Source organism: Schistocerca gregaria, chromosome X, assembly GCF_023897955.1.
Source record: "Schistocerca gregaria isolate iqSchGreg1 chromosome X, iqSchGreg1.2, whole genome shotgun sequence".
Classification (NCBI taxonomy): Eukaryota; Metazoa; Arthropoda; class Insecta; order Orthoptera; family Acrididae; genus Schistocerca; species Schistocerca gregaria.
In genome coordinates, this window is record NC_064931.1 from 743193883 (window position 1) to 743218725 (window position 24843).

A 24843-nucleotide genomic window follows, 5' to 3' on the forward strand; every position below is an offset into this window, starting at 1 on the left:
TGGCTCTTTTCTATCTCTTACGATCTTGCTTGGCACATACTCAACTAACGCATATTGTACGATGGTTTTGAACTTTGTCCACTGATCCTCAACACTATCTGTACTCGAGACAAAACTTTTGTGTTGAGCCATCAAGTACTCTGAAATCTGCTTTTTGTCACTTTGCTAAACATTAAAATCTTCCTACCTTTTTTAATATTTCTATTTACGGTTGAAATCATCGATGTAGTAACCGCTTTATGATCGCTGATTCCCTGTTCTCGTTAACTGATTCAAATAGTTCGGGTCTGTTTGTCACCAGAAGGTCTAATATGTTATCGCCACGAGTCGGTTCTCTGTTTAACTGCTCAAGGTAGTTTTAGATAAAGCACTTAAAAATATTTCACTGGATTCTTTGTCCCTGCCACCCATTATGATCTTTTGAGTCTCCCAGTCTATATCCGGCAAATTAAAATCTCCACCCAGAACTATAACATGGTGGGGAAATCTACTTGAAATATTTTCCAAATTATTCTTCAGGTGCTGAGCCACAACAGCTGCTGAGCCCAGGGGCCTATAGAGACATCCAATTACCATGTCTGATCCTGCTTTAACCGTGACCTTCACCCAAATCATTTCACAATTCGAATCTCCGTCAATTTCCTTCGATACTATTGCACTTCTTATCGCTATAAACACGCCTCCCCCTTCACTGTCCAGCCTGTCTCTGCGGTATACATTCCAATCTGAGTTTAGTATTTCATTACTGTTTACATGTGGTTACAAAAAATGGGAGCCAAAAAATGTGTGGAGGCCATCCATGCGAGCCAGTCGCACGGACTCCATTGTCCTTTGCCGACTCTGCATTGGCCATACTTGGTTGACTCATGGTCATCTCCTCTGTCACAAGGACACACCCCAGTTTTGCTGCAGTTCTCAATTGACAGCAGTCCACATCTTGTTGGACTGTCCTAATCTAGCAGCCCTGAGGCAGACTATCACTTTGGTGTTAGGTGACAGTGCCTCAGTGGCTGATCTAGTTTTAGGTTTTCTCTGTGAATGGGGCTTTCATCATTCTATGTAAGGGTGGATGCCTTAGCCTAATTTTTCAAGCCCTCACATTACCTGCATTTTGCTCTGCCTCATTCCTCCTGGTGATGTCTGTTTTACTTGGTGTTCGTCTTTTCACCGTCTGTGTTTCTCTTGCCTTGGGTTTTTAGGCTGGAGAGTTTAGTGTGTTGCAGAGTGACTGGCTCGTCCCTTTTTATTCTTACGATCAGCCACCTAATGCTTTTTTTGCTTTCAGTTAATGTTTTCAATTTTGGCTTGAATACATAGAAAGATAGATCCCTTATCATTTAGCTACAAAATAGCAGGTCAGCAACTGGAAGCAGTTAATTCCATAAATTATCTGGGAGTATGCATTAGGAGTGATTTAAAATGGAATGATCATATAAAGTTGATCGTCGGTAAAGCAGATGCCAGACTGAGATTCGTTGGAATAATCCTAAGCAAGTGCAATCTGAAAACGAAGGAAGTAGGTTACAGTACGCTTGTTCGCCCACTGCTTGAATACTGCTCAGCAGTGTGGGATCCATACCAGATAGGGTTGATAGAAGAGATAGAGAAGATCCAACGGAGGGCAGCGTGCTTCGTTACAGGATCATTTAGTAATTGCGAAAGTGTTACAGAGATGATAAATAAACTCCAGTGGAAGACTGCAGCAGAGACGCTCAGTAGCTCGGTACGGGCCTTTGTTAAAGTTTCGAGAACATACCATCACTGAAGAGTCAAGCAGTATATTGCTCCCTCCTACGTATATCTCGCGAAGAGACCATGAGGATAAAATCAGAGAGATTAGAGCCCACACAGAAGCATATCGACAATCCTTCTTTCCACGAACAATATGAGACTGGAATAAGAAGGGAGAACCGATAGAGGTACTCAGGGTACCCTCCGCCACACACCGTCACGTGGCTTGTGGAGTATGGATGTAGATGTAGATACTGATGTAAGGTCAATGCTCAACTTAGCTGGAGATATGCCCACTATCCCCACTGTCACTGACACCAGTGTACTATAGATTTCGAAATTTTGTGAACTGTCATGCTGTAATTTCAAATTGCTTGGGAAGGGAAGTCAACATGCTCTGAATATATAGCTAGCACAGGCAGTTTACAATTTTTGTTTATAGATTTTCAGTGTCGTAGTTTAATTAATGTACCATAATGGCGTTTTTTAAATTGATAGGTTGAGCTTAAGAGTATTATAAGCCTTTGTTCCCACCACCCCTCCCCACACTCATTCAAGTGAATGGCATGTTGACGACCATATTGTTGAGTGCCCCACATCCAACATTGTCATCTCTACTTCATGTACGCGGTTCTGATAATCGAAGATGCCTATAGACATTTACCACAATCACATACCACCTGTCTCCAGGATGAAGTTGTTGAAAGCTTCATCTCTTCAGAAACATTAATATAGGTCATAGGTAATAGGAGAAATGAAGGATACCTAGTGTTTGAAAAATGTGCAGATCATTCCTATTTTCAAAAAAGACCTTTAGATAAGATACTCATCATTATGGGTTTATGTTGCTGGCATCATCCTGTTGTAGAATTATGGAACATGTTTTATGCTTGCATATCCTGACCAGTGGAGACAAAAAAATCTCTGCTGTAAGCAGAAACATTGATTCTGCAAATAACGATCAATTGAAATCCAACTCACTCTGGTTGTTCATGAAACCCAGAAGGAAGTAGATACCGGTGGCAAGGTTGAAGCCATTTTATGTGACTTCTGGAAGGTGTTTGATAGAGTTCCACATTGTCTCCCAATGAAAAAGAAATCAGTATATGTAAAATAACACCAGCTTTGTGATTGGATTCAAGTATTCATAACAAATAGAAAATAGCTTGCCATTCGTAACGGAGAGAAATCTTCAGACAAAAATTTGTGTGTGTGTGTGTGTGTGTGTGTGTGTGTGTGTGTGTGTGTGTGTGTGTGTGTGTGTGTGTATGTGTGTGTATGTGTGTGTGTTAATTCGTTCGCGTACGTGTATCCGTGTGCGTGCGTTCACTCGTGTCTGCGTGCATGCATGCGTGTGCGCACACGCATGTATGTCTGCATGCATGCCTGCGTACTGTTGTATGCAGAGAACTCGCTGTGATAGAAAACTGTAGTGTAATACTGAAAGACTTAGAAATGATTGGCACTTGGTGCATAAATAGGCAGTTGATCCTCATCATAGTGAAGTGTAACATGTTGCACATAAAAAGGTGGAAAGATTTGTTACTGACATATTACATAACTGTTGAACACTCACTGGAAGTACACTCCTTGAAATGGAAAAAAGAACACATTGACACCGGTGTGTCAGACCCACCATACTTGCTCCGGACACTGCGAGAGGACTGTACAAGCAATGATCACACGCACGGCACAGCGGACACACCAGGAACTGCGGTGTTGGCCGTCGAATGGCGCTAGCTGCGCAGCATTTGTGCACCGCCCCCGTCAGTGTCAGCCAGTTTGCCGTGGCTCCATCACAGTCTTTAATACTGGCAGCATGCCGCGACAGCATGGACGTGAACCGTATGTGTAGTTGACGGACTTTGAGCGAGGGCGTATAGTGGGCATGCGGGAGGCCGGGTGGACGTACCGCCGAATTGCTCAACACGTGGGGCGTGAGGTCTCCACAGTACATCGATGTTGTCGCCAGTGGTCGGCGGAAGGTGCACGTGCCCGTCGACCTGGGACCGGACCGCAGCGACGCACGGATGCACGCCAAGACCGTAGGATCCTACGCAGTGCCGTAGGGGACCACACCACCACTTCCCAGCAAATTAGGGACACTTGCTCCTGGGGTATCGGCGAGGACCATTAGCAACCGTCTCCATGAAGCTGGGCTATGGTCCCGCACACCGTTAGGCCATCTTCCGCTCACGCCTCAACATCGTGCAGCCCGCCTCCAGTGGTGTCGCGACAGGCGGGAATGGAGGGACGAATGGAGACGTGTCGTCTTCAGCGATGAGAGTCGCTTCTGCCTTGGTGCCAATGATGGTCGTATGCGTGTTTGGCGCCGTGCAGGTGAGCGCCACAATCAGGACTGCATACGACCGAGGCACACAGGGCCAACACCCGGCATCATGGTGTGGGGAGCGATCTCCTACACTGGCCGTACACCTCTGGTGATCGTCGAGGGGACACTGAATAGTGCACGGTACATCCAAACTCTCATCGAACCCATCGTTCTACCATTCCTAGACCGACAAGGGAACTTGCTGTTCCAACAGGACAATGCATGTCCGCATGTATCCCGTGCCACCCAATGTGCTCTAGAAGGTGTAAGTCAACTACCCTGGCCAGCAAGATCTCCGGATCTGTCCCCCATTGAGCATGTTTGGGACTGGATGAAGCGTCGTCTCACGCGGTCTGCACGTCCAGCACGAACTTTGGTCCAACTGAGGCGCCAGGTGGAAATGGCATGGCAAGCCGTTCCACAGGACTACATCCAGCATCTCTACGATGGTCTCCATGGGAGAATAGCAGCCTGCATTGCTGCGAAAGGTGAATATACACTGTACTAGTGCCGACATTGTGCATGCTCTGTTGCCTGTGTCTATGTGCCTGTGGTTCTGTCAGTGTGATCATGTGATGTATCTGACCCCAGGAATGTGTCAATAAAGTTTCCCCTTCCTGGGACAATGAATTCACGGTGTTCTTATTTCAATTTCCAGGAGTGTATTTACATCCATTAAACATTGTGTAGTGTGCATAAAGAGTGATTTAAAGTGGAATGTTAAGTAACCCCATCAGACATGCAAACAGATGATGTAAATATACTGACATGCAATGTTGCATACATCTGGTGAGGGCACCTACAGTAGGAACAGTCAGTATCGCATACTGGTCACGAGCTCCTGCAGTGGGCAAGTATAAAGCTGCCCTGCATCGGTCTCTTCCTAGCTGATGTTATGACTCACCTCCACCTGTCGACTCTGAATGCCACGACTGTTGACTAAGTGTATACTGCTACAAATTATAAACGTGTGGTTTCCACCACTGCTAGTCTATATAGAACTTTCATGATGAAACATGCTTATTGGCTAATTACTGCTTGGACTCATTTAACTTAAACATTTCTACATGACAGCTGTGCAATTCACAATTCATTGCATGTCAATGACATCTTTTTCTTTTTGCAAATGCTTGTCAGGACAACATATCCTTCACAATAAGACAGTAGCTGATGCAGTGTTACTACATCATATATAATCATACTTTTCACTATTTAAGGAATATCTTATTATTTTTCCCAATAACTTTATTTAAATATGCACATCAAAAAGTTTTGCATTGCCCCAGTTCCCAGAACTCCTGAAAGTAGACGTTCACTGTGTATATTGTATCACAGACACAGTCCCTTTGCCTGTTCAGAGATGTCACTAAACTCACCCAAATGTGTAAACAACCATGCATGAGCAGTGTCTGTTAGATGGAGGGGGTCCGACAGCCGATCTGGTCCAGTCATTCCACCAGGTAGAAGCTACATGGCTCGTGTTTGTAGTTCAACTATGCCTAGACGGTCAGTACCATGGTTTGATCACATCCGCATTGTTACTTTGTGCGAGGAAGGGCTCTCAACAAGGGAAGTGTCCAGACGTCTCAGAGTAAACCAAAGCAATGTTGTTTGGCCTTGGAGGAGATACAGACAGACAGGAGTTGTTGATGACATGCCTTGCTCAGGCCACCCAAGGGCTACTACTGCAGTGGATGACCGCTACCTGTCCCTACAGTGATTCCCATTGGAGTCCCTAAGCACCTTCAGAATACTTGCATGTAGTTCAAACCTACCAATAACGAATCTAGTAGCCCACCTCTGAATTGCTCCATTGTCTTCCTTCAATTTGACCAAACTCTCGAGCAGTTAGTCAAGAATTGGTCACACTAGTGTCCTGTATGCAGTGTCCTTTACTGATGAACTACACTATCCTAAAATTCTCCAAATGAACTGAAGTCCACCGTTTGCCTTCCCTACTTTAATCCTTACATGCTCATTCCATTTCATATTGCTTTAAATGTTATGCCTATGTATGTTATCACTGTGACAGTGTCAAGCAGCACACAATTAATGCTGTACTTGATCATTGTGGGTTTGATTTTCCTACTAATCTGTACTAACTCACATACGTATACATTTAGAGCTAGCTGCCATTCACCACTTGAATAGAAATTTTGTCTAAGTCATCTTGTATCCTTGTACAGTCATTCATCATTGACATTTTCCCATGCACCACAGCATGAGCAGTGAACAGCCGCATACTGTTACATGTATATAGGAAATAACAGTGGTCCTATCACACTTCCCTGGGGCACTCCTGATGATATGCTTTTCTCATCATGGACAACATACTGGATTATATTACTTAAGAAGTCTTTGAGCAGCTCACATACCTGGGAACCTTATCCATATCGTTATACCTTTGTTAACAACAGAGTGGCTCCATGTCAAATGCTTTACAGAAATGTAGGAATATATTAACCCATGACTAGCAGGATCTCCTGAGAAAAGGGCATGCTGAGTTCCATATGAATGATGCTTTCTACAACTGTGTTGATTTGTGGATAGAAGCTTTTCCCTCTCAGGGAAGTATGTTATATTTGAACTGAGAATATGTTCAAAGGTTCTGCATCAAACCAAAGTTAAAGATACTGGACTTTAATTTTGTGAGTCCATTCTATTACCCTTCCTACATACAGGAGTCACCTGCACTTTTTTCCAGTCGCCTGGGAATTTGCGCTGGACAAGAGATTCATGATAAATGCAAGCTGAGTAAGGGGCCAAAGCTGTTGAGTACTCTTTGTAAAACTGAAATGGGATTCCATCAGGAGCTGATGACTTATTTGTTTTCAATTCTTTCAGTTGTTTCTCTACACCAGCAATGCTTATTATTATGTCTTCTATATGGGAGTCTGTACAATTATCAAACAATGTTATGTTTGTACAATTCTCTTGCATGAAAGATTTCTCTAATGCAAGATTTAAAACTTAACTTTTACTTTTGCTGTCTTCTACTACAACACCAGAGTGGTAAACAAGAAACTGTATAGAAGCCTTTGACCCACTTAGCGATTTTATGTAGAACCAGAATTTTTTTGGAGTCTCAGCAAGATCTTTTACTAAGTTATCATGGTGGTAGTTGTAAGCTTTGCTCATTGATCTTTTTATAAATTAACTTTTACTTGTTGTCATTTGTGCCTTCTCTTTTGAACCAAGAGTGCAACAGCCTTTGCTTGCCCAGCATTTTTCAAATTTCATTGTTAAACCATGGTGGGTCTTTTCTGTCCTTAATCCACTTACTCGGCACACATTTCTCCAGTGTATGATTTACAGTCCATTTAAACTTTGCCCATAATTCTATGTTGGTGCTGGGTCTGGGACTGTCTTAAACGTGTGTCATGCCACCAGGCCATGACAAAATTCATTGCAACATATTGTGGCACCTGAGATGCTCAGGGAAGCCTCCTTGAACATTTTTACTTAATATGGAGGGAGATGACTGTTTCATGACATACAGAAGTAAGATATCATATTTCTCCTTAGACCTGGGAAGTCCTGCGCGTGTCCAAGTAGCTATTATAGTGTTACACTCACTGTCTGTATGGACAAAAGTATAGTGCCTATAGTGAACTGCCAGATTGTCTGTTCTCCAACCCAGACAGCACTGTAGTTGCTTTCAGTGAAAGCTCAGGAAATGATATTCCATTGGTGATAACCTGACCTTGCTGGAGGCAGTTATACACCACTTTCATGCGTATTTGTAAGCTTCACTTTTCTTACACTTTTCTCTTCTTATCCCACCCCTGTCCCTCCCCTCAAGGAAGGCTGTGATACTGATTGGGGGGAGACAATATTCTTAGTCAGCTCCACAGACAAGCTTCAAGAAATGTTTCCCTGTTCTTTTAAAATCATTCCTCTCAACATGTAATTTTAGGTATCTAGCCTGTGACATCCTGTCCTATATTTTCAGAGATGAGAACTGTGTCCTTGGTTGTAGTGTTTTGTTATCCTGTTCACAATAGCTAAGGGCAGTATTGCATCATCAGTAAATAGCCCCATTCTGTGCTCTTTATTCATGTATCTTTTTCAGTTTTTAGAGAACCTTGTAGCAAGCACACAGCTGTGGATGACACTTGGGAGTCTGGTGGAATTGGCACTAAAAATTGGTTTTAATTTTTCAGCGATTTAAATCTGTTTCTATTTTTTAACCATTATCATCATACAATGTCCTGTCACATCCATTACTTTTCAAAAGTTTGAATAATCACTTTTTACAGTGTGGGCTGCTGTGAGATGTGCAGAAAGAGTGTCAATGAAGTTCTGGAAGGTATCCTGGAGCCAGACCAACTCCAGTGCCATAACCAGTTGCCCTAGGTTTTCAGTTGAAGGTCCATGGCACAAACAGCCTGCTCGAGGTGGTCCCACAGATTCTCGATTGGTTTTAAATCCAAAGAGTTTGGGGACTAGGGGAGTACAGTAAACTTGTCCCGGTGCTCTTCAAACACAAACGTTCAGTGCAAGCAGTGTGACATGTTGCATAGTCCTGCTGGTAGATGCTATCATGACAAGGAACAACAGACTGCATATGTAGGTGGAAATGACCCCCAAGGATAGATGCATTCTTGTGTTGATCCATTGTGTCTTCCAGAATGACGAGATTGCACAGGGGATGCCACAAAACATTCCCCAACCATAATTCTCCCTCCTCCAGCCTGGATCCTTAAGATTGTTGCAAGGCTATTTATGCCACTAGCCACCTATCTAATGAAGCATAAAATGTGATTCATCTGAAAAGGCCTTCTGTTGCCACTCAGTGGATGTCCGATTGAGATATTGGCGTGAAAATTCTAGCCTTAAGTCATTGATGAACAGCAGTCAGCGTGGGTGCATCAAACAGGCTGCTGCTGTGGAGGTCCATACACTGCAACATTCACTGAATGGTTTTCAAGGAGATACTGTTGGTAGCCCCTTGGTTCATCTTGGTGGTCAGGTGCTCAACAGTTCCATGTGTCTGCACATACACATCTCTGCAGCTGTCGTTCACCTGCCATTTATGGACTGTGGTACGCCACAGTTGCTCAGGGCCAGTTTTGGATAGTGTCATTTTACCTTTTATGGTGTTATTTACCCACTGTGGCCATGAACGGTTTACAGACTTATCTGTTTCAGAATGCTTCCACCTTTGGCCTGAAAGTCAATGATAATGCCCCCTTGTAAGTCAGATAAAACACACCGTTTCCACGTAATGACAATGACTGCACTTTTTCTGCATTCCTCGATATGCTTTATATACTTCCCACTGTTAGTGCTGCCACCTGTCTTTGAGTGGTCATTGCACATTGACATCGAACATAGGTGGTGATCACTTTAGTGTGACTGGACCATGTATTTTTTAATTTTATGAACTTTGAATGAGGCAACAGCCTTGACGCAGTGGATAAGCCGGTTCCCGTGAGATCACTGAAATTAAGCGCTGTCGGGTGAGGTTGGGTTTTTCGGGGTGCACTCTGCCTCGTGATGCCAATTGAGGAGCTACTTAACCAAATAGTAGCGGCTTCGGTCAAGAATACCATCATAACGACCGGGAGAGCGGTGTGCTGACCCTACGCGCCTCCTGTCTGCATCCTCCACTGAGGATGACACGGCGGTTGGAGAGTCCCGGTAGGCCACTCATGGCCTGAAGATGGAGTGCTTTTTTTAAATGAACTTTGAATGAGAGATACTACACTACTGGCCATTAAAATTGCTACACCACAATGATGACATGCTACAGATGCGAAATTTAACCGACAGGAAGAAGATGCTGTGATATGCAAATGATAAGCTTTTCAGAGCATTGACACAAGGTTGGCACTGCTGGCAACACCTACAACATGCTGACATGAGGAAAGTTTCCAACCGATTTCTCATACACAAACAGCAGTTGACCAGCGTTGCTTGGTGAAACGTTGTTGTGATGCCTCATATAAGGAGGAGAAATGCGTACCATCACGTTTCTGACTTTGATAAAGGTTGGATTGTAGCCTATCGTGATTGCGGTTTATCGTATCGCGACATTGCTGCTTGTGTTGGTCAAGATCCAATGACTGTTAGCAGAATATGGAATCGATGGGTTCAGGAGGGTAATACGGAACACCGTGCGGGATCCCAACGGCCTCGTATCACTAGTAGTCGAGATGACAGGCATCTTATCTGCATGGGTGTAATGGATTGTGCAGCCACGTCTCGATCCCTGAGTCAACAGATGGGGACGTTTGCAAGACAATAACCATCTGCATGAACAGTTTGACGATGTTTGCAGCAGCATGGACTATCAGCTCGGAGAACATGGGTGCTGTTACCCTTGACACTGCATCACAGACAGGAGTGCCTGCGATGGTGTACTCAATGACGAACCTGGGTGCACGAATGGCAAAATGTCATTTTTTTTTTTTTGGATGAATCCAGGTTCTGTTTACAGCATCATGATGGTTGCATCCGTGTTCGGCGACATCACAGTGAACGAACATTGGAAGCATGTATTCGTCATTGCCATACTGGCGTATCACCTGGCGTGATGGTAAGGGGTGCCATTAGTTACACATCTCGGTCACCTCTTGTTCGCATTGACAGCACTTTGAACAGTGGACGTTACATTTCAGATGTGTTACGACTCACTGCTCTACCCTTCATTCGATCCCTGCAAAACCCTACATTTCAGCAGGATAACACATGACTGCATGCTGCAGGTCCTGTACAGGCCTTTCTAGATACAGAAAATGTTCGACAGCTGCCCTGGCCAGCACATTCTCCAGATCTTTCACCAATTGAAAACGTCTGGTCAGTGCATAAATTCCTTTAGAAAAAAATTCTTTTGGTAGTCCGTGCAACCACTCATGCACCGCATGGCCTACCTCTTCATCAGAACGGAACTTCTTTCCTCCCATTGCGTCTTTGAGTGGTCCAAACGTATGGAAATCACTTGGGGCAAGGTCTGGTGAGTACAATAGATGAGGAAGACACTCAAAATGCAGGTCTGATTGTTGCAACTGTTGTATGGGCAGTGTACGACCTTGCATTGTCATGTTGCAAAAGGACACCTGCTGACAGCAATCCACGTCACTTTGATTTGACTGCAGGCCGCAGATGATTTTATAGGAGATCTGTGTGTGATGCACTGGTGACAGTGGTCCCTCTAGGCATGTAATGCTCCAAAATGACACCTTTTTCATCCCAAAAGAGAGTCAGCATAAACTTCCCTGCTGATTTTGGAGGTAAAATAGTCATCCCCTATTCGGGTCTCTGGGCAGGGACTACTCAGGAGGACGTCGTTATCAGGAGAAACAAAACTGGTGTTCTACAGATCGGAGCATGGAATGTCAGATCCCTTAACTTCTTTGGTTTTGTTGATGAGGAATGGCGCCATTCCTTGCTTGCTCTCTTCGTTTCCAGTTGGTGGATGTGAACCCAGGTTTACTCCCCAGTAATGATTCTTGCAAGGAAGCCACCACCTTCTCATTCAAAGTGACGAAGAAGTTCTTTACAAGTATCAAAACGTCGTTCTCTCATTTCAGGTGCCAGCTGCCGTGGCACCCATCTTGCAGACACTTTGTGAAACTGGAGCACATCTTGCACAATGTGGTGTGCTGACCCATGACTAATCTGTAAATATGCTGCAATGTCATTCAGTGTCACTCGGTGGTTTTCCTTCACTAAGGCTCAACTGCTGCAATGTTCTGTAGAGTCACAACTCTTTGTGCCTGACCTGGATGAGGGGCATCTTCCACTGAAGTCACATCATTTGCATACTTCCTACTCCATTCGTAGACTTGCTGCTGTGACAAACATGCATCATCATACTGAACCTTCATTCATCAATGAATTTCAATAGGTTTCACACCTTCACTATGCAAAAACCGAATAACAGAATGCTGTTCTTCCCTAGTGCAAGTCGCAAGTGGGATGACCATCTTTATAATGATATTGCGACATTGTGTGTGCATCTGCACTATGCTGCCACCTACAGGCCATTCTGCAAGCTGTTTGTAGCACGATTACCAATTTTCAGGATAACGGCGCGAAATTTCGATTTGTTGTTACAAATTTAAGGTTTTCATTTGACTCACCCTCGTATAATGGTACGACAGAGATTTAGGAACCAGCTTTTAAATTGTAAGACATTTCCAGGGGCAAATGTGGACTCTCACCACAATTCATTGGTTATGAACTGTAGATTAAAACTGAAGAAACTGCGGAAAAGTAGGAATTTAAGGAGATGGTACCAGTGGTTGTAGAGTGTTTCAGAGGGATCATTAGGGAACGACTGACAAGAGCAGGGGAAAGGAATACAGTAGAAGAAGAATGTGTAGCCCTGAAAGGTGAAATAGTGAAGGCAGCAGAGAATCAAGTAAGTGAAAAGATGAGGGCTAGTAGAAATCCTTGGGTAACACAAGAGATATTGAATTTAATTGATGAAAGGAGAAAATATAAAAGTGCAGTAAATGAAGCTGGCTAAAAAGAATAGAAACATCTCAAAAATGAGATTGAGAGGAAGTGCAAAGTGGCTAAACAGGAATGGCAAAAGAACAAAAGTAAAGATGTAGAAGCAAGAAGCATCAATAGCGGTAAGATAGATGCTGCGTACAGAAAAATTAGACACCTTTGGAGAAAAGAAAAAAATGGTTTAAATGGCTCTTAGCACTATGGGACTTAACATCTATGGTCATCAGTCCCCTAGAACTTAGAACTGCTTAAACCTAACTAACCTAAGGACATCACACAACACCCAGGCATCACGAGGCAGAGAAAATCCCTGACCCCGCCGGGAATCGAACCCGGGAACCCGGGCGTGGGAAGCGAGAATGCTACCGCACGACCACGAGATGCGGGCTTTGGAGAAAAGAGAACTACCTGTATGAATATCAAGAGCTCAGATGGTAAACCAGTCCTAAGCAAAGAAGAGAAAGGTGGAAGGGGTATATAGAGGATCTATACAGGGACGATGTACTTGGGGGCAATATTATGGAAATGGGAGAGGACGTAGATGAAGATGATATGGGAGATATGATAGTGCGTGAAGAATTTGACAGAGCACTGAAAGACCTAAGTAGAAACAAGGCCCCGGGAGTAGCAACATACCATTAGAACTACTGATAGTCTTGGGAGAGCCAGCCATGACCAGTATCTTCTATCTGGTGGGCAAGATGTATGAGACAGTTGAAATTCCCTCAGACTTCAAGAAGAATTTAGTAATTCCAATTCAAAAGAAAGGAGGTGCTGACAGGTGTGAAAATTACTGAAATACCAGTTTAATCAGTCATGGTTGCAAAATACTAACATGAATTCTTTACAAACAAATGGAAAAACTGCTAGAAGCTGACCTCGGAAAAGATCAGTTTGGATTCTGTAGAAACGTTGGAACACGCGATGCAGTACTGACTTTACGACTTATCTGAGAAGCTAGGTTAAGGAAAGGCAAACCTATGTTTCTAGCATATGTAGACTTAGAGAAAGCTTTTGACAGTGTTGATTAGAATATTTTCTTTCAAATACTGAAGGTGGCAGTGGTAAAATGCAGGGAGTGAAAGACTGTTTACAATTTGCACAGAAACCACGAGACAGTTATAAGAGTCGAGGGGCATGAAAGGGAAGCAGTGGTTGGGAGGGAGTGAGACAGGGTTGCAGCCTATCCCCGATGTTATTCAGTGTATACATTGAACAAGCAGTAAAGGAAACCAAGGAAAAATTAGGAGTAGGAATTAAAATCCAGGGAGAATAAATAAAAACCTTAAGGTTTTTCCGATGATATTGTAATTCTGTCAGAGACAGCAAAGGACTTGGAACAACTGTCGAACGGAATGGGTATCATCTTCAAAGGAGGATAAGGTGAACATCAACATAAGCAAAATAAAGATAATGAAATGTAGTTGAATTAAATCAGGCGATGCTGTGGGAATTGGATTAGAAAATGAGACACACAAAGTAATAGATGAGTTTTGCTATTTGGGTAGCAAAATAACTGAGGACACTCGAAGTAGAGATGATATAAAATGTAGACTAGTGATGGCAAGGAAAGTGTTTTCAGAAGAAGGGAAATTTGTTAACATTGAGTATAGATTTAAGTGTCAAGAAGTCTTTCCTGAAAGTATTTGTATGGAGTGTGCGGTGGCATGGTTCCTTTTGTCCTTTTTTTACCAGATCTACCTGTGAACTGGTTGCAGCAGTTCGCCAGTAGGACAGGCGAGCAGAAACCTACTGTACTGCAACTCGCACCAGGCTGCATACAGTGTAACTATTGTAAGAATCGGGAAAAGGTCTGAATTTTGAATGAAAGTTGAAAATACTGGCAAAACTTAAGTATATTCTGAAAGCAAGAATTACACATTCACTGCCCAGCCCATGCTAATCCTAACGCAGCCATGCACAAACACTTTCATTCATGTTAGCAAGTTTATGGTTATGTATTTCCCGAAGTCTTAACAGCTACCAAGCCTGGATTGTTCTTGGATGATAATGCTTGCCATATTATTAAGTTTATCAGTGTCTATTGCACTCAAGTTTTTAGTCACCGATCTGCTCAATATGCCAACAAAATTACTGTCTTTTCTCATACACAAAATTACTTAAAAAATCTCTAGTTTCTAAAAAAAAACTCAGTGGAATAAATATGCCTTCACTTTAAAGCACTTTTGAGGCATGAAGCACAACTAAAGCCAGCAAATTATAACTTCCTTCAAAGCTCATACTACACATGACCGTACCATTGAAAGGCTGGGCTCTGACTCCTTAGGCTGCTGTAAGCATTCTCTGTCTCCAAGAGAAGAGACATGGGAAGAATACTCCGTTCTGATTGATCAGTTTTCTTTAAGGCCAATAGAAAAACATTATTCTCCCGCATTAGTCCGCACTTTTCATGACGAACCAATCAACAAATAACTCACTTTTGAACTGACTTTTTCCCGAAATAAATATTTAGCATTTTGATATCTTGTTTATACTTTACATTATTAACTATTTTCATTTGCACTCGAATTAGTTTCCCTTTTATCATAAACTTACTTAACATATTATGATACAAAATTTCCTGTTGTGCAACGTTCATCAGTAGAACAATGATCTACATATTTACTTACACCACATTCACACTACTAAAAGTATGTACAAAACTGGACAAGCATAAATAAACAAAAAAAGCCTTCAAGAAATAAACAGAATAATTTACAAAAATATTCTCTTGACCTGTTTCTTGAATTTCTCAGTGCACTCCTGTACTGCGCTGGATGAAAATTAGAATTACGTGCTCAACTGGACCTGCTTCAGACCATCTGTCACTGTACACGCATAAGTCATTCTCCCGATACACAGGCTCTAGACAGGACCAATATAAGGCACCACCCCTCAAGTGTCGACATGAATGGAAGTGAAACATGGATGATAAACAGTTTAGACAAGAAGAGAATAGAAAGTTTTGAAATGATGTGCTACTAAGAATGCTAAAGATTAGATAGGTAGATCATGTAACTAATGAGGAGGTACTGAATAGAAGTGGGGTAAAAATCGTAGAGGGAGACAAAGAGATGAATATACGAAGCAGATTCAGAAGCATGTAGGTTGCAGTAGTTACTCAGAGATGAAGAGGCTTACACAGGCTAGAGTAGCATGGAGAGCTGCATCAGTTCTGTCTTTGGACTGAAATCAACAACAACAACAACAACAACATGAAAGTACTATGCATTGTCTCGACTCCAATGTAATATTTCAGGTGAGAGCTATTAGTTTGTTGTGGAGTGGCTAGGTAATAAGTGATCTGCCAGCCACGTTTAAGTTGTGGTTTTGTATCCTTTTTCTCTGTTGACAAATGCTGTTATTTATTACAATCTTTAACATGATGTGAAAAGTGTCCTGTTATCAGTGTAAGTGTGTGTACATGTGCACTGTCTGATCAAAAGTATCTGAACACCCCTACATAAGGTGGAACTGAGCACTAGTTATCATGAGAGGTGAACCTGCCATTATAAAAGGAGACAGGGGTATAAATGTCAAGAACTGATGATCTTACGCATGAGCAGTTAGGGCCCCACCCCGCAAAAGTAGCCCATGACCCCACATATTGACCCTAGAAGACTGCACCACAAATAAAGCTATCACAATGAGAGCAGTATACAACGACTCTAACCTAGAAAATAACATGGTGGAGTGTACAGAGCTAAACCCTACCAAAATAATGTTTGCAAACATGCAAGGAGTGGAAAACAAAAAGACGATCTTACACCACACACTACGCAAATATGACATTGACATAGCAGGCTTTGTGGAAACCTGGATGAAATCCCACAGCAATACAAACATTAACCAATATTAATCCTACTACAGACACAGACAAGGGGCATATCAGTCTACACCAAATCAACACATGTATCTATGGAAGTGTCTCTCTTGCCACAGTTTAAAGAAATAGAAGCATTTATGATCTGCATCCCCTGACCAAGATGACGACTACAATGGTGACTACTCATTGCGTGCATGTATGTCCCCCCTGGAACAGATATACTAGCAAACTTTCTCCATTACATCAACACCTTCCTTGACTCTATACTCATCAGGGACTTGACTGCAAAACATCAGCTGCTAGGATGCCAAGATACCAATAGGAATGGAAAGATAGTATATGATCTCCTAACGTCTGAAAATATGACAAGAATTCCTTTCTCTAAGCCTACCTTTGTAGGCCACCAAGGCAAATCCCTACCTGATTGTATCCTCCACAATCTAGACCTTACAGAACTCATAGTAAAAGCAGATGTAAGTGACGTGATAGCCATCCTATTCGAGAACACCGCCATCAACCCACCTTCTCTCAAACCCATCAACAGGACAATCAAAAACTACTCTGCAGCAGACAGGAAAAAATTCGTGACCAAAATAAATGACAAACTCGTAGCCCACTACCCATCACAGACGACACAGACATAGAGATAAACAATTAAAAAAAATAGAAGCAGCACAACTCACAGCCATTGACAAAGCATTTCCCACAAAAACATACCAAACTGGAAACAAACCTTACAAACTGATGTACTATTACTCATAAAAGAAAAGAAACGAATATAAAATGCAGTAAGACAATGTAACAGTCAAGAACTGAAACCAATATGGAAAAGACTCAATTCTGTAATAAAACTGATGTACCTGATAAAATTAGACTATAAGCATGGACATAAATTTTGGACAAAATTCAAGACCCTGACTGGACAAAACGCCAAAACCAAAGTAACACTAAACCAATCCCTGATCACAAACTACAATGAGATAGCAGAGGCCTTCCAAAACATCCTCATAGAAACCCATAGTTTCCCCCAAAGCTTCAGATTCAACAACCAATTCAGACAAAAAGTAGAAAACAAACTCCCATTCCTCCTTCACATGCACTCACCCCCCACAGCAGCAGAACATGAATTGACCAAGGAAATCACTGAAGAAGTAGTTAAGAAAGCAATATCAGCAGTCAAAAACACAGCCCAAAGACAAAAATGCAATAAAAGACTTCACCTATGAAAACCTCCACTGACAACAATAACCCCAATACTGACACTTCTGTTCAACTACTACCCGACAAACGACACCATCCCATCAGTATGGAACCAAACAAAAACAAACATGATCCCCAAAGCAAACAAGCCAAAGGTGGATCCAAAATCTTACTGAACCCATATCCCTAATAGACATAACAAGAAAGATCGTTGAAAGGATACTGACAAACAAAATTCGTAAATCAGAGACATCTAATACTAGACAATCAGTTTGGGTTTAGGAAACATCACTCAAACAACGATCCATAATCATGATTAACAACCGATATCACTAAAGCAATCAGCATAGGACAACTCATGCTTGCTGTCTTTCCAGACATTGTGCATTTCCCAAAATATGGCGCAATGTACAAATTAATAGACATAGAGATACCCCCTAGACAGTTAGACTAATCAAAAAACTTTTAGTCAACAGACTATGTGCAGTCCATGTTGATGGGGCAACATTACCTCCCTCTTCCAATCAAGTAGGTGTGGTGGATGGAGGAATAATCTTTCCACTTCTCTATTCACTACACACCACAGACATTCTCAAGACAACCAAATATAATGAAAACGTACAACTGTAGGCAGACACTTTCTACTGGTGCCTGGGAGCAACTGCTACTATCACATCAAGACAGAGAGAAAAATACCTGACACGACTACAAACATGGATGGAGAAGTGGAGAATCAAATCAAACCCTGACAATACACAGGTCATCCTCTTTTTTATACAAACACAAAATGCAAAAACAAAAACAAAACTCGACTGACAGACTCTTACTTTGGGATACAGAACTCACTCTATCAGACAAAATTAAATACCTTGGCATTTATCTTGATAAGTACGTAATTTAAACTCCCATGTAACCCACACAATAGAAAAAAGAAGAAAGACAAAACCTTATCAGAAGAGTACAGGGAAAATTCCATGGATGAAACAATAACACAGTAGTGCACACATACAAAACATTCATCTGCCCAATAATGGAATATGCCTCTGCCCTCCTCACAGGAATGCACAAGCTGAGCTTAGAAAGACTATACAGAACTGAATGATAACTCCTCAGAAGTATGCTAAAAGTACATGACAGAAAACATGATGACGAAGTGTATGAAGCAGCCAACGTACTATCAAACATCACTATAGACAAGGCTCGCCAAACTAAGAGTGAAATATGACAGACAAATACTAACACACAAACCAGACATGACATGACCCATCTATTATCAACACTACACTGATACACTGCAAAATTCAAATTCCCCCCCCCCCCCCACCCCCACCCCCTAAGAATCATCGGACACAACACTGCAACAGAATATGAAGGGCTTACTAACTCCAAGCCCTAGATACTAGCTTAACCCATCTACCTGGAAAGAACACAATTAACAATGAAACCTAAACAGACAAAAAGAGGAAAAAAGAAGGGGGGGGGAGTTCTGCCAAGTCACGATACTACATGAGAATAGACATATGTATATCATACACATAACATGTATATCATACACATAACAACACAACAATTTAAAAATCAGAGAAATGTAAAATAGATATAAGATTAGACATACTGAATTTTATAAACAAAAGAATAAAGAAACAAAAGAAACCGTAATTAGCTGTATTTAACAAAAGTAAAAGAAACTGTAAACAAAAGAAAAGACCAGATAAATTGTAATTAATCATAATTAGAAATAAGCCAGATATAAGTCACAATAAGAATCTGATCAAATATAGGAAATAAGTAAAAGAAAATGTACGCAATGACCCAACAATCAGTTCTCTCAGTGGTCCGTCTAATCTCTTCAAGACTGGGAATCAAAATGCTAGAAAAATTTTAAAAAATGTGTTGTCTGTAAAAACGATGCATGAAATGAGCAGAAGGAATAACCCATGAGTTCCAAAATGCTTCTAGCATTAGGCTAACATAATGACTGTGTGTATGGAGTTAAAAAGGATGGGGTAAAATGACTAAGCAGCTCTTCATAGGCCTCACATTTATGCAGTCAGTTTTAACCAGCCCTGTGGTGGTGTGAAGAGCAACTTCACTAGACAGTGGATAATTGGAAATGACTGATTTGTAGTGATGAATCACACTACATCCTGTACGGGTGTGATGGAAGGATTTGAGTTTGACAAATGCATGGAGAACGTTACCTTCCATCATGTATAGTGCAAACAGTGAAGTATAGAGGAGGTGATGTTACAATATGGGTGTGTTTTACATAGTTTAAAATATATTCCTCGTATTGTGCTTAAGAAAATACTAAGTGCGGGAAGGATATGAACACATTTTACAGCATTATGTACTGTGTACTGTAGAGGAATACTTCAGAGACAATGATTGCATGTTGTAAAGGGACATCCTCCTCCAGCATTACTAGTTGATGGAAATGGAAATGAAGTCCCAGGCTTCTTGACAGAGCATAGGGGAACGATACAGGAGACCCACACTGCTGTACCAGGTCATGTCCTAATGGAGGTGTTTTGGTCGTTGCCTTCCTCCGACCATAATGGGGATGGATGGGTGGATGGATGATGATGATGATGATGATGATGACACAACAACACCCAGTCGTCTCTGGGCAGGTGAAAATCTCTGACCCCGCCAGGAATTGAACTCGGGACCCCGCGCTCGGGAATTGAGAATGCTACTTCAAGACCACAAGCTGCAGACGTAGAAGTTTATATGAAATTTTTTTCGAATTTTGGAAAGGTCAATATTATAGCCACTTTTGTGAAAAGTTTCATATAATTTTATACACAGTATGTTGCATTTCAAGCTAAAATATATGAAAAGGCGTTACTTTATTTTCATTGTTACAATCAACATGTACTAGCTCTGAATATACAGTTAAATGTACGTTTTACAAATGAATCTGGATTCATTTGTAAAATAATAATCTAAACTAATAGAAATTCATTTGTAGAGAAAAATTGTAAGCCCTTTGGGACATTATTATTACTGCAGACTGAAGCAGTAATAAGCATGCCTTTCATGTAATCAGACATATTTTTGTGTTTTGGGTGAACTATGTAATTTCGGCTTTGTTAACATGAAAATTGAAATACAGTGTGATATAGTAAAATGTGAGACAATAAATTATCATGAAAACAAAAATTCAGCAAATACAATCTTCAAAATTATTTAGATCAATTGAACCATGGCGACCTAAAATGTGAAAATTTCAGCTCCACAAATCAGACCACTATACATGAAGAACTGGAGCCAACTGTGCGAGAAAAGATAAGTAAAAAGTTTATTGTAAATCTTACTCTTCTCGAGTCTTCTGAAAAGACTCCGCCACACACCGTCAGGTGGCTTGCGGAGTATGGATGTAGATGTAGACTTCACCATAAAGGACAGTAGCAACAAGAAGAAAGGGAGGGGTAGATTGCAATGTATCAGCATAACAATGCACCTCGTCATAAAGCAGCATGTGTGAGGCAATAGTTCGTTGACAATAACAGTCCTGAAATGGACTTATCTGCCAAGGGTCATGACCTAAACCTAACAGAACACCTTTGGAATGAGCTAGAACATAGACTTCATTCCAGGCCACAGCATCCAACATCACTACCTTCTTTTGTTTCGACTCTTGAGCAAGAATGGGCTGTCATTCCTCCACAGATATTCATACACCTCATTGGCAGTTTTCCCAGCAGAGCTCAAGCTGCCATAAAGGTTAAGGGTGGACATACTGGGAGTAATTTAAAATGATTATTCTTTCTAATAATATTCACCTATATGTATTTTAATAAGGACAGCCCTAGTGTCAAATGCCCGCAACCTTATGATGACAACGACCTACACAGACAGTGAAAACAGTGAACAGAAGAATGCCACAAGTAAAAGTCATATCTGCAAGCAAGGTATGGTCGCAATTGAGGTCTCAGCTGAAGATCAGTTAACAGACAATGTAGTCATTGAAGTTTGCCTGATGGAAACATCCAGCCCTCTGGACCAATTCTTCTCTCCAAACTTTGATCACTGCATACGGGTGGAAAGCTAATGGACACAAAAAAACAAATTGTCCCATGCTCCAATGAAAGGTGTGTTAGCAATTGATGTGGAGGAACTGTGGCACTGATGTCAGATAAAGCCCATGCATCTTTAAGAGAAAACCTCAATTGTTAATAAGAGCTGCTATTGCCGTTCTGAAATCGAGAGGTATGGTGTATGAAAGGACATTTACATATTGGGCCAAAAATGTGTATTTGCTGATTCTGAATGTCCACAGTTGCAGGACAGTAAGGTTGTCAACCATTAACAGAAGATTCCATATTTTCTGGAATTGTGAAAACAGTGGAGAGGAGATGTAATATCTTGCTTCCATAATCAATGGACAGCCATAAAGCAACATTTAAATGTGCGTGTCTCAGTATTCAAGTACCAGGCCACAAATCCAAAGGACCACGTTTTGATCCCATTGGTTGTATGATTTTTATATGACTAATAGAATCTTGCAACTCTGGCAACGATTTGACAGTGTGAAAAATTCCAAGTTTCACCATGATCTGGAGTCCACGTTAAACTGTAGGTCCCCTAATAAGTGGCTGGGTGAGTCAGTTCAAAGCTCAGAGGAAAGCAATGGCATGTCACCCCTAACAGAATGTACCATGTAAAGCTCTGTGATGTTCTAACTAACTTTCAGATTGAGGACAATTTTACTTCAGAAGACAGACTACATGGCTTTTTTCAGGAAATTATATATGCTGTGACTGGACTGCACCTTCTTTTGTTAATCATTGCTAACCAATCCACCTATGTTTTGTAGGGTTGCTTGGCAATATAATGGATTATGCTAAATGCCACAATGACATAGGCTAAGAATTTCTTTTCCTCTGTGGATTTTGTCGATTTGCCCAAGTATTCTCAATATTGGTAGTTCTAGATGGTAACGAAACAGTAACATCCACTGTCACATATCTATTAAGTATCTGTTAAGTTGGTTTGAAAAGTATAAAGTTCTTTGTTGGCCTTCAAAATTACACTGCGCATCTGTTCTGACAAATGGGACAGTGATCTTGCAAATAAATGAGCTATTATTGATTAACAGTATAATTCACATTTCATGAACAGCTTCACATTAAGTATGTCACTCCAGCGTATCCTTCCTCCTCATAATGTCACTGACCAGAAGCTCTGCTTCACCCTTCCTCAACTAACTATGCTTTTGTAATGTCTTTGACCACATTTGTAATTTTTTTGTGTAGTTTTTTTATATCTTTGGTAATACTGTTGAGCTGCTAACTTTGTTGATATGCATCCTATTTGATTTAAAGACGCTGCCCCTGCCATTTGTGTTTCCACTTAAGAAGTTATCTTAACATATTCTAATTGTATGACGGTATGGTGACAAAACCAATGTCAGGGCTGCTCTTTTATTTTACGTATGGGCTTCACATCTGTAGTAGCAAGCTATTAACACCTTTTGGCAGTAAAATTGTGCTTATAACTTGCTGTATGTGTAACATTTTTTATGATGTAACTGAGACATGTATTTTCATATTTTTTCTAGTGTGTTGTATACATATGAAACTTCTGTAACAATGAATGAGGAATATGTGTACCACCATTAATGATATGTGTTATAATCAATATTTTTTATAACAGCAATTTCACTCTCTTCACATTGTCATTTTATTTTGCGTTTCATAGTCATATAATTTAGGATTACATGAAGGTTTATTTCCTGTTTACTTTTATTGCTTACAATTTTTATTTCTGTAATAATAGAAATGGTCCTCTAGATGTAAAGCACTTCCTAGATTCTTTGCACTTTCATTTCTTTGAATACTACTCAATTATCTCATGCATATTCTTTGCTTCAATATTCTCAATATGTTGAGTATTTCATTACATTTTTTTTTCAGAAGAAATGGGGAGCAAAGAGAAAAGTAATGGGTACTCAGTGGTACCCAGAATGTTATCACACTGTGCTGAAAAGGTAAGACTTAAAGAATAATCTCGCTATTTAAATAACGAAATTCTGATTTTTTATATAATACACTCCTGGAAATGGAAAAAAGAACACGTTGACACCGGTGTGTCAGACCCACCATACTTGCTCCGGACACTGCGAGAGGGCTGTACAAGCAATGATCACACGCACGGCACAGCGGACACACCAGGAACCGCGGTGTTGGCCGTCGAATGGCGCTAGCTGTGCAGCATTTGTGCACCGCCGCCGTCAGTGTCAGCCAGTTTGCCGTGGCATACGGAGCTCCATCGCAGTCTTTAACACTGGTAGCATGCCGCGACAGCGTGGACGTGAACCGTATGTGCAGTTGACGGACTTTGAGCGAGGGCGTATAGTGGGCATGCGGGAGGCCGGGTAGACGTACCGCCGAATTGCTCAACACGTGGGGCGTGAGGTCTCCACAGTACATCGATGTTGTCGCCAGTGGTCGGCAGAAGGTGCACGTGCCCGTCGACCTGGGACCAGACCGCAGCGACGCACGGTTACACGCCAAGACCGTAGGATCCTACGCAGTGCCGTAGGGGACCGCACCGCCACTTCCCAGCAAATTAGGGACACTGTTGCTCCTGGGGTATCGGCGAGGACCATTCGCAACCGTCTCCATGAAGCTGGGCTACGGTCCCGCACACCGTTAGGCCGTCTTCCGCTCACGCCCCAACATCGTGCAGCCCGCCTCCAGTGGTGTCACGACAGGCGTGAATGGAGGGACGAATGGAGACGTGTCGTCTTCAGTGATGAGAGTCGCTTCTGCCTTGGTGCCAATGATGGTTTTTTACGTGTTTGGCGCCGTGCAGGTCAGCGCCACAATCAGGACTGCATACGACCGAGACACACAGGGCCAACACCCGGCATCATGGTGTTGGGAGCGATCTCCTACACTGGCCGTACACCTCTGGTGATCGTCAAGGGGACACTGAATAGTGCACGGTACATCCAAACCGTCATTGAACCCATCGTTCTACCATTCCTAGACCGGCAAGGGAACTTGCTGTTCCAACAGGACAATGCATGTCTGCATGTATCCCGTGCCACCCAACGTGCTCTAGAAGGTGTAAGTCAACTACCCTGGCCAGCAAGATCTCCGGATCTGTCCCCCATTGAGCATGTTTGGGACTGGATGAAGTGTCGTCTCACGCGGTCTGCACGTCTAGCACGTACGCTGGTCCAACTGAGGCACCAGGTGGAAATGGCATGGCAAGCCGTTCCACAGGACTACATCCAGCATCTCTACGATGGTCTCCATGGGAGAATAGCAGCCTGCAT

General features: G+C 42.0%; 1 protein-coding gene across 4 annotated transcripts in view; it reads left to right on the forward strand.

Moving 5' to 3' along the window:
- The window catches only part of LOC126299007 (coiled-coil domain-containing protein 77-like), a 198542-nt gene that overhangs the window by 39409 nt on the left and 134290 nt on the right, over positions 1–24843 (forward strand). For 2 of the 4 annotated variants that reach the window (XM_049990639.1, XM_049990642.1), the window contains exon 2: positions 23474–23547. In XM_049990639.1, coding sequence (XP_049846596.1) covers positions 23474–23547 — 74 coding nt within the window. Of the gene's footprint in view, positions 1–23473; positions 23548–24843 lie in introns of those variants that run through there. The other 2 variants (XM_049990640.1, XM_049990641.1) reach the window with 2 other exon arrangements.